The sequence below is a fragment of the Haliaeetus leucocephalus genome, unplaced genomic scaffold, assembly GCF_000737465.1.
Source record: "Haliaeetus leucocephalus isolate CR32 unplaced genomic scaffold, Haliaeetus_leucocephalus-4.0 Scaffold147, whole genome shotgun sequence".
NCBI lineage: Eukaryota > Metazoa > Chordata > Aves > Accipitriformes > Accipitridae > Haliaeetus > Haliaeetus leucocephalus.
In genome coordinates this window covers 386,670-398,006 of record NW_010972583.1, presented here as the reverse complement: position 1 = coordinate 398,006, position 11,337 = coordinate 386,670, and the positions used below count along the sequence as shown (strand labels likewise).

The following is an 11,337-nucleotide window of genomic DNA, read 5'->3' as shown; positions in this document are numbered from 1 at the left end:
CCCCCCAACATTGCTCCCGCCACCCCCTCCCGTGCCACCACCCCATCGCCCAGCCCACCATCGCCAGCCACCTCCTGCCCCACCAGCGCCAGCTCCACTGCCGCTCCTCCCTCAGGCAGAGCCCCTCGCCCTGCCTGGCCGCCTGCCGCAGCACCAGCCGCCCCCCCTGACCCCCCCACCCCGCTCACGCACAGCCCCGGGGCAGGCAGCACTGCTTCATCCATCACCCCCCCACCAGGAGACCTCTCCTTCCCTCTCTCTTCAGCATGCTCCAGCGATCCCTGCGGCCCGGCTGCCAGCTCGCTTGGACTGGCTGCTCCACCTGCGACCTCCTCTCTACCTCCTGACCCTGCTCTGGCTATCTCTGCAGATATTCCCATCAGCCCTCCATCAGGTGTTTCTTCCATTGCACTCTCTGTCTTTGCTTTGCTGCCTAGAGATGGGTTTCCACTTGAAAGTGCTTCTGCTGAGCCCTCCTCCTCCTCCTCCTCCACTGTTGTGGCCTCCTCCAACTGGGATGACCCTTCAGTTATGGGATCCCCTCCAGCACCCACCAGTGCCTCTAATCCCGGTGCTACTTGCAACATGGGACCCTTGCCAGGCTCCACAGAGTCCTCCGCTCTCAGGAGAGAGCTGCCTTCTACCTCTGATGCCTTGCCAGTCTCAGCTGTTCCTGCTCCTATGGCAGCTTCCCCCATCTCCATCCACTCTCCCCCTGATGCTTTCAGCTGGGAAAACTCATTTGGCTTTACAAAGTCTTCTCCTCCAGGCACTGCTTCTCCTGTGCAAACGTTTGCATCCCCTAATGTTTCCAGGAGAGCCCCAGGCTTCTCCGCAGCCTCCTCCCCCTCAGCAACAGCTTCCTCTACAGACTCTTCTCCAGGGCCATCTACCCCAGCAATCCCTTCTTCTGCCAAGCTGGCATCCTCCACAGCCTCCTCGGCCTCAGACACAGCACCCACCACAACGCCCTCCCCTGCAAAACCTCCCTCCTCCACGGCCTCCTCTGCCTCAGACACCGTCTCGCCCACCACCTCCTTCACTGGAGGCCCTGGTGCTCCCGCAGCCTCCTTTGCCCCGGAGGCCTCCTCCGCTGCCTCTCCTCCCTCAGAGACCTCCCCGGCCACCTCCTCCCCCTCGGATGCTGCCTCCCTGCCTAGCAGTGCCCCTGCCAGCTCTGCTCCCCCAGGCGCCTGCTCCCCCAGTGCTGCCTTGCTCTCTGTCTCCTCCATCAGAACTTCCCGCTCCCCGGGTGCCACCTCTGCGCCAGGCTCCGTTCCCTTCCCTGTCCCCTTTCCTTTGGGATCCTCTGCCATGGCGCTCTCCTCGGCTGCAGATTCCTCCACTGCAAGCTGATCCTCCGCCTGCGGCGTGGCCACTGCGTCTTCCTTGGGCAGCAGATCTCCCGCCCATGCCATTTCTTCTCCTGCCTCTTCGGCACGAGCATCTCCTCCCTCAGCAACAAAATCTTCCTTCTCGAGTGCTTGCCTCTCCCCTACCATCTGCCCTTCTTGTACCACTTGTTCTGCTGCCTTCTGCACGTCAAGTGTTCTTGTTCCTTCTGCCAAGAAAGCTCCATCTGGTGCTATTAAGAAATAATCAAAACATTAGTTTTATTAAGAACCGTGTTAGTGTTAAGGCTGTTTTACAGGGTTATTATTAAAGATGCTATCTCTCCCAAGCAATGAAGGGACATCAGCAGAGTGACAAGAAGAAAACTTGCTGTGCTGCTTCTCATCACACACCTGTGCTCTGACTATGTTTCCAGTGCTGCCGTTCTGGCATCTGGCATAACTAATTTAAGCAAAAATGTTGATGCACGACCTGCTTTCAACTCTGAGAGTTCTGCCTGCCCTGCCTACTCTCCCTCCTTCCCTCACCTGCCTAGCAGGGAGCTCAGGTCTGTGTATGAAACAGCTATAAGCTTGACAGTAACATTCAAAAATTCAGAAATAGGTGGTAAATTGCTCATGTATAATATGCACACACAGGAAGAAAAATACTCAGCTGTTCATGTAAAATGGGTAATTGCTTCCCATGGATTCTGTAATTACACCAGGGGAATAATACAGGGTTGATTCCGGCCCCCTGGGAATTGAACAGCAATGCCTTCATTGAATTTGGTGCTCCAGGATCTGTCCCTGAGCAGGAGATTCCAGGCTTTCGAAAGACCACCTGCCTGGGAAGCAAACATGTTTCAACCCTGATTTGGAGGGACAATTGACACAGAAGTCGGGTGGCCCAGGCACTATATGTTCTCTACCCTGGTCTATGCATCAGAAACATAGATCCTTGTGAAGACCAACACATGAAGACTACTGGACTTCGAAATTAAATGTTACAGACAGTTGTTTGTGGTCAGCTGATAAGACCAAGGCAGAAGCAATCTCATCTGAGAAAGACTTACTGAGAAAAAGACAATTACTGGAACACCAGAGACAAGAAGGAACCTCCAGCCTCCTGTATACACCTTCTGAATGAAAGACAACAAACCTTAAAAGACTATGTTCTTAGACTACATAGAAGAAGATCAAAAGGCTCCCAGCTGACCAGAAAAAAACTTAGAAGACCCTGGATTAATGTGCCAAAGTATAAGACAGTGCACAACTAGCAATTTAAAAACAATATATATAACCTGTTCCTGCCAGCTGTTAGACTCTTAGAGGATGGAAGAAGGAAATGTAAGAGCAACAGTGCAGACTGAAGTCAGTTTTTTCTTCTCTTTTCAGACTCATTGCTACTGTGGAGTAGAATCTTAACGTTACTTTCACTGTGGGTCATTGCTGCAGCAGGATAGCTGGCTTTAATACCCCCTGGATAATATGCAAGCCTCTTCTGTCAGGCACATCAAGTCTCCAGCAATAAACTGCTAGGGTTGCAAGGACCAGAAACATTATTGGAGGGTACAAAGATCAAACTGAAATTTCCTCATTGCCAATTATGCCAACTGCTAACAGGGAGATGAGTTTGGGAGACAAACTGGGTACAGCATGGAGATCAAGTCTGCAGTTCAGCTCCGCTCCTAGTCTGCCAGACCCATCCTGCCTGTCTGGACAATGCATTTCCCAATGCCCCGCACTACCTGGAAGCAAAGGGAAATTCACTAGATTCCTGCTTTCCACAGCTATTTTCTTGGCGGGCAGCCTGGATGGCCTGGATTCTTTACCTAGGACCATTACAACTGCCAAAAAAAGCATTAATTATACATGACTACAGAAGCCAGCTACTCATCACCCAATTTTATAGAAGTTAGGAAAGAAAAGAGCACATGGGGAGTTTGATAGCCTAGAAAGGAAAGGGAAAGGGCAAACACTTCTATAAAAAGACTTCAGATGAAAAAGATTTAATCCATGTCCCTGATCGACAGCCAATCTCACCTTCATTGGCATCATGCTCTGTACTTGTAATGTTCTCTTCTTCCTCATCTGCACAGGAATCACTAGGTTCAGGTTCAGAATTCACATGATGATCATTTCCAATTGCCTTTGCTATTTCCTCCTGGACTGGTTTGCAATCTTCAGAAACTATCACAAAGTTACAAAAGAGGAAGCAAGAAAGAGAAACCATTACAAAGCAAAAGGGGAGTAGAAGTCATCCAGCCATCTCAGCTTGGTTTAAAATTTGAAATGTTAGGGCAGACCCGATTGGAGCCATGTAAATCTTCACCAGCAATAATTTTTTTGAAGTAGATTAAAACCAAATGGAGACAACCATTAAAAACCTAAGGGAAAATTCATGCAGCAGCATCTACTGAACCATAGAGTGGCAATCTTCCACATCATCTTCACAAAACAGTAAGACTGCTTTTGTCAGGCAGTCAGGCGGTGTGGGGCTGTCAACATACAAGCAACAACATTGTTGTATAGACAGAAAATTGTTATTGTTCTATAAATACTTAAAAAAAAATAATTCTATGTTAAGCTCCCAGCTACAGTTCTGATGATTCCTCAATTCCCCAAACTAACATAAGTGACTGAAGACCTATGCTTATGTATAAATAAGTGGGGAAGTATTTTCTGCTCTGTAAATGCAATGATTGTGATGCTTCATAGTCAAGTCATACATCTGACATTATTGTTAAGATTGTGCTATTTGTTCCATTTTTGCTCTATGACTTGCCGGATGATTACATGAATGGCTTTCAAGCTAGTAATACTAAACAACTTCTTTATGAGCAGTATTCCAGCTATATACACAGCCCAATCCCTTCAGCATCTCCTCTGAAAGCTCTTCCCTCCAGCAACCCAGGCTTCTCCCTTCAAGTTCCATGAGTTTTCTATATCTTTCCTTTTCTGTTGCAGTTATTGCCTTAGTCTTTTACACAAAGAGCTTGCTAGTTTGCCAGTGGTATGGATTGACAGCATAAAGTCGAATCTCGCACTTGGTTTTACTGCCCAATGGCCTCTTTTGCCAGTATAGTGTGTCCATTAGGAACCACAGACTTCCAGGTATGCCTCTGAAACAGCTGTCTGCTTTTGCTTGTGTTGTGACTGTTAGTGTGAGACTTGATTAATAATTCCTGTTGCTGCTGGGATGGTGCCAGCGGTCATATGTTTCAGACTGTTCCTCTGCAGCTTGGAACAATCAAGCCTTTGACTGAAGGGGAGTAACTCTGTCAATTGCTTGTATTCAATACTTATGTCAAGCGTAACTTTCAGATCATAAAGGAGACAATCACATTTCTAGATTTTACTGCTGTATGTGACATGAAGCAGTACACTGGTCAGCTTCATCTGTGCAGTGGAAGTGCTACAGAGACACTTGTTCCAAGTTTCAGTTTCTAGACATCTACAGACAATTTCTACATCAAGGCTCAGTGAGAACACAGACACCTTTAAATATCTTCACCAATGATCTTCCCAGAATCAGCCTATGGCATTTTATTTAGACGAAGTATTTTGTTTGAGAGTAGAGGAACAGGGTTTCGGCCAGCGAGAAAAAAAGATCTGAATCCTGACTTGGCCTTCTATTACAAAAATACAGAGACTGAAACCAATTGCCACAACAAACCACTCAACATGTTTCTAGCTAAATCATGACTCACAGCCTAGATAAAGAGGTGTTACATGGTCTGATATCTTGACTTTCAAGCAACACCTTACTTCAATTTCTCTGAAAATGAAAATAAGGAGCCATGAGTAAAAAGCTAATGTTTCCACACTAAGGAACTGGCTGACTTTGGGCCACCCTGCAGTACGGCATATAATAAAGGTGCCTAAAATTTGGGGCTTCATAAAGAATGGACAGGACAGAAGCAGTCAACCTGCTGTGACAGGAGCCTGAGGGGCTGGCAGCATCAGCAGATTCAAAAACACACTAGACAAAGTCATGGACATCAGATCCATAAACGAGTACAAAAGGACTAGGCAGGCATTTTTTTCTAACAGCTATTATACAACAGATTGGAGTGCAGGAGAGCTACAAAATGAGTGAAATTCAGAAAACTGAGCCTTTTGTGTTCGTGAACAGCATCTTCTCTTGCCATTGGGAGACGCAGGCTACTGCGAGAGGTGTGCCTCTGGGCTGATCTGCTGGGCACTTCTGAAGTTACTAAGAGCTGTGCTAGAAGAAAATCAGTTGCATAAACATAAGCACAATAAGGCTGACTGACCTGGCCACTGGTCTCATCCAAATTGCCCACTTAACCCATAGAAATACTGTCTTGCCTCAAAGCGTTTGTACAGGTCTATGGATCGCTGTCACTCCTGGGCAGCATGTATTGAAATCACGTGTACTTGCAAGTGGCAGAATGTTCCCTCCAGCAATTTATTACAAAAAATAGCTAACAATTCTTATGAGACTGATTTTTTTTTTTATACATGTAGCTGGGTGTATGGGATTTAATCTGCTTGCTGCTTCAGAGTCAGTCAGGGCACTGAAAGGTCCAGGAGTGGGAGAGGCGTTGTTCCCGCTGCCTTGCAGTGAGAAGACTTAACACTGTCTTCTCTGCCACAACCTTGCACTCTTCCCAAATCCCTGCCTCTCTCTTGCAAATGCACGCCCTGTGCTCTCTCACCTTTTTCCTAGGAGGTGTTTATTTTCTACACTGTCGATTCTGTCTTTCTACTCACCCTTGCATATGGTATTTTTCTTCTTTATTTCACTTTTGTTTTTATTTTTTCTTATTCTTCCTCCTGTGGTTCTCCTACTTTATGCTTACACCCATCCTTCCTATCCCATCAGTACCCTGCACTCACACAGCTCTGAATAGAAATGTGAGAAAATTTTTAAAAGACCATTTCAGTCTACAGTACTACAAAAGGCACTTACTCAGCATGAATGCCTTTTTGCCTATACCATAGGTCCTAAAGGGCAGCGATGGCTTCACTCCTTGCTGTCACACTTCACCTGGGTGAAGCACTAAGATCTGCTCTGCAAGGAACCATGAAAGTTGAGCAGGGAAGGTCCCAGGAGAGCATTTGTAAGGTTCCTTGTGGGACCCAAGATCCTGGCAAAGGTCTCCGCGCAATAGCACACAACCTGCTTGAATCATTCTGACATTTCAGCTCTGCAGAGAAGACAAGAAGCTTTCTGCTCCAGGACATCCCTTGGCTGCCTCACGCAGAGGTACGGGCAGCACTTTCTTTGACTTGCTGAAATACAAAGTGCTTTGCTAGGTATGGTGCGTATTTTACTTTGACCTGATTATAGGCCTGAAGTCTGACTAGCTGGCAGTTCCCATTCTTTGCAGTTTACTGCCTGCGTAACATTTGACAAAAGGGAATTGACAGTCTATCAAAACACAGAGCCCAGGGAAGGATGACAAATACTGCTCACAATAATTCTCTCTCTTGGGATCAGCAATATCTCCTTGCTGCAAAGAATACAGCAAGATCAGAAAACACGCAGCAGGAGCCCATCCCAGGTATTTCCACACTTCTGACAGATCCTGTCACGCCACCGGTTGTGATTTGCCCAGACTCAGCCTGTGACTGAACAACCCCACAAGAGCATTTTGCACCTTTTGCTTTCTTCAGCATATACAATTCTCTCTGATAAATTAGCTCTGCACTGTTAATGACAGCACTGGTTAGGAGAAACCCTGTCACGAGCAGAGCATGATGGGTCTCATTGGGGCAAAACCAAAATGGTGCCATGTCAGTCTCATCTAAACACAGGCTGGGCGGCTCATGAGAATGACCAGTCCTACAGAGAAGTTCATGTGAAGAAATCAGGGAGGCCCAAGAATGGACCGAGAACCAATTCTGCAGTCACAGTAAGGGACTGAGCTCTTCCAGCCCTCTGGGTGTCTCTGGAGGCTTTTAGTCCTCAGCCTTTTGGAGGACTGGAGTAGTGGGAGTTGTAATCATCTGGCATTTAAGGCTATAGATGTCCTCGAATTTTTTAATTAGAATCTTTACCATGGCAGCAACTGTGCTAAATGCCTAGAAGAAGCTAAGATTCCCATGTGACCTTTGTTACCCTACAATATTTCTTTAGCATGCTCATTATATCTCAAAAAAGTTGCCTACACACAGATTCTTGGCAATTCTTTATTTGCTGCAAAATTTACCTAAACAACGCCCATGCAGACAGGGGGAAATCTGTATGCAATTTAGTGAGTTGTTTCGTGTCCCTCATTGATCTGCACTGTCCCTGAATCTCAGGTAATCTCCTGGCAGCAGAGATGATGCAGGACTTGACTAAGAAGTAAAGGCTGTTAGCTCCGTAACATTCGGACAATCTACCTATATTTGATAGAGGATCTCTGTTCAAGCCTAGAGCCATGAAACCATATGTGCTGAATGTAAGCACACAGGAATTTATGCTAATAAGGAACAATGCTATTGTTTTAGGCTAACTCAGTATCAGATTACTAGCTTGACACATTCGATTGATCTTTTCTTGGTTTTGTATTACAGCGTAATATTCTGTCCTCTAGGTTTTTAAAGTTCTTTCTTCTTCAGTAGTCCTTACTCAACTCATCTAAGCCTAGTGGTGAAGGTGCTTAAATTGAAGTTTCTTTCACACAAGTGAAGAGAGGGGTTCCAGAAGCAAACATCTTTGAAGACTTGAGCATTATTCAATTAATAGTATGTTGCTGTCTTTACCATCTCAATTCTGAATGCATAACAAAGCAAAAGCAATGCACAAGACAGTCAAAGTAACCCAGCAGCAACAGATTTGCAAAGCATTAAGCACCAGCATTCAAATTGTTTATTCCATGCACAGCTATCTTAGACAGATGCACTGCAGTGAACAGAAAGCAACAGAAGCAGAACCAAAAACTTCTGTTAAAATAAAGGAAAAGCATTCTACATTCCACTGCAAATCCAGCATACAGAAAGACAATTGGAAATTCCATCTACCATAGCTTGTGGCTCTCCTTTATGTCAACGCCAGTGCAGACAACTATTCTTTTATACCGACTGATTTAACAGCATCCAAGATATTTCCCTCATGACCTGGATGACATTGCAAAGCAAGGGCTTACATTTGTCCCCATTCCCCAGATACAATAATGCAAAGCCTTGCTCACGTGGCCAACCTTTTATTAATTGCCCATTATCCATAAAGGTAAGATTGAAACTGCAAGATGCCCATTTTATCAACAGTAAAAATGAGGTGTCACACAACTACCTGATTTGCTCCTTGCCAACAAATCCATGACAGAGTGAAGCAACACAACCATCGATCAACTGACATAGTTTTGATCTTCATCTGCTGCACCATGATTCACATGGTAATTTTTGGTGTTCTTTTTGAACATAGTATGTCAACACTATAAAACAGAGTCCCCCAGTGCGGCATACGGATTCTCCTATAGGTAATAAATCATGTTTGGATTTTATAATAATTGCATGATATGTGAAACCCAACTACTGGAGTAAAAAAGAATAGCCAAAGCCTTACACTGGAAACACTAGAAAAGAAACAATAAACCAAGGTTACATTCTGGGTGGTTATTTATCTCACAGGAGTACAGACTATACTAGTAGCTTGAAAACAGTCCACCAACTGCATTCTCCATGCTGCACCATGACATAGTATAAAGGCAAATACAGCAACACTCACATGCACTACTCACTCACAGTTGTGCAGAGGGATTGTACTCACCACCTTCTTCATCATCCTGAGGAGACTCTTCATTGCTATCCTCCGCTTCTGTCATACTGCTTTTCAAAGGCACTAGAAGACTTTCCTCCCCATCATCCCTCCTGGTACTTGCATTCTTCTCCCCATCTTCCCCTATGTTACTTTCTACTGACCCAGCCTGTTTGAGGTCCCCATTAACTGCAGGACTTTGATACTGTATTGCCATTGTATTTTCATGAAAAACTCCAGTATCTTCCCTTGCTGTTAGATCTTCTCGTTTTGCCTTTTCTGCTTCATCTATTCCTTCCTTTTCCAGTGCAAAAGCTTCCGGATTTTCCTTCATTCTGAGCAGTTTATTCTCCCCATTCTCGTTTCCATATTGTGCATGTGCTGTGTTATCAGATGCCCTTTGGATATTATACTCCTCTTTGCCCTTGACATCATCTTTCATCATTTCACCATGAGAGTCATCTTCACTGCTATACTGAGTACTGACGGATGAGAGAGAGTGTGCAGGCTTCCTATCTAGAAATAGCAAACATAATTTTGGTTTAGTATTTCTCCCTAAAACATCTGCATTCATTGTCCACTAGTTCCCTTTGCTATGCACAAAGGGACAGATGCTCATCTGGTATCATTCTCTGAATTACACCACCTAAGGATATCATGACAAAATCCCAATAAGTGTAATAGAGGAACATTGCCCAGGTGTATCAAAGTGTTAAAATCAAAGCCATTTAACATGCTTTTTTTTCTGACAATGGAAATGAACCAGATTAGCTCCATCAACCGCACAGAAACACACCTCCAAAAGCACCTCTAAATATGACTCTGACAGGTTTTTAAATAGTTTTCTTGAGCTCCATTTGATAAAAGATTTCAGCCATGGCAACAGCCCTTTAGTGCACTCCTGTTAGCTCAGTGAATATGATAAAGATCTCCAAAATCATGTGTAAACCATTCAAGTTGAACTGGAGATGAAGTTCACTGTCTCCTCTAAAGAAACATACAGGGACCATTATATGAAATTCATAAACGAAAAATTTGAGGGGAAAAAAAAAAGCAATAATTCTTCACCTAATATTTAGCTGAATGGCAGAGCTTAATGCTACACAGCATTGCTGGTGTCCAAAGTTCACATGGGTTCAAGAAAAGATTAGTCAATCTCAAGGAAGAAAAATCCAGTTAGGCCTAATAAGTAAAAGCGACCACTCTTGGCACAAGCTAATTACAGGGGTGGGAAGACACAGTGGGGAAGCACCACAGTATTCTTGCCCTTTTCTTATATTCTTCCTAGGCATTCGCTGCTGGCCAAAGGCCAGAAGTAGAATTTGGACCCACGGTCTGTCCCTGAACAGCTATTCTCAGAGCCACAGGAGCCAATCTGTGCCACCTTATTTCTTCCTGCAGCCACAATCTTCCAGCAGCTTCTACAATTCTTCTTCCTCTGTGGATCTGAGGAAGGCTCATTGCAATTTTTTGTAATATTTTAAATTATCCTTTTCATCTGCAATGTATTACAAAAACTTTGCAGGACTGCTTTTAAAAAAACCTCAAATATGGAAGCTAAAACTTCCCTAAAATATGTCAACTACTCCCATTAATTTTAAAACAAGAACAAAGAAGGTGTGTTTGAATGGAAACTGCAATTCTAAATTAATGGACGGCCTTGTATAGATGCCAGACTACCGATTCAAGAAAACTCCTCAATTTTCCTTAAAAGTAGCAAAGGAAAAGGAACAGCGTGCAACTCCACGCTTTAGTGGTGGTGCAAGGAAGCTGCCTACATCTCTGGGGAAGTTATTGAGGCATACGCTCATTCTGTCATCTTCGCAGGGACTGGCAGCAAGGATAATGAGTGGTAACAAATGTGAGGTGGACGTCCATCTTCTAGGATCTCTACTGCAATGGATTTCAGGCACAAATTACCGGAGAGGCACCACCTGGTAATGACTCTCAGTCACTTCCAGTCTTCACTGGATTTGCACCTGTGTTCTAACAGTAGGTATGTTTAGAATCCCAGAAAACAGCATCGCTCCTAAAGACACTTACAAGAATATAAACAAGAAAGTTCAGAGAACTCCAATATGCAGATTACATATTGTACTATGGGAATTGTCAGTGATTCTTTCCAATTTATTCACAGGCTTGTGGTCCACAAGGATTTGAATGCCAAGGTCTCTCTTACATGCTCTTTATTTATGTCTGATTCATAATATTGGATGCAAAAGTAACATCTTTGGCACCTCAGTTATCTGGATATTATTCTAAAACTCCATGTGCTGGCTGAACTGACCCAAG

At 44.5% G+C, this 11,337-nt stretch overlaps 1 protein-coding gene across 1 annotated transcript in view; it reads right to left on the bottom strand.

Annotated features, from left to right (window-relative positions):
• The window catches only part of ERICH3 (glutamate-rich 3), a 39,727-nt gene that overhangs the window by 7,371 nt on the left and 21,019 nt on the right, over positions 1-11,337 (bottom strand). The window contains exons 13-15 of the mRNA XM_010561533.1: positions 9,058-9,561; positions 3,378-3,524; positions 24-1,585 (exon numbers count right to left, since the gene is read on the bottom strand). Of these exons, the coding sequence (XP_010559835.1) occupies positions 24-1,585; positions 3,378-3,524; positions 9,058-9,561 (2,213 nt within the window). The remainder of the gene's footprint in view (positions 1-23; positions 1,586-3,377; positions 3,525-9,057; positions 9,562-11,337) is intronic.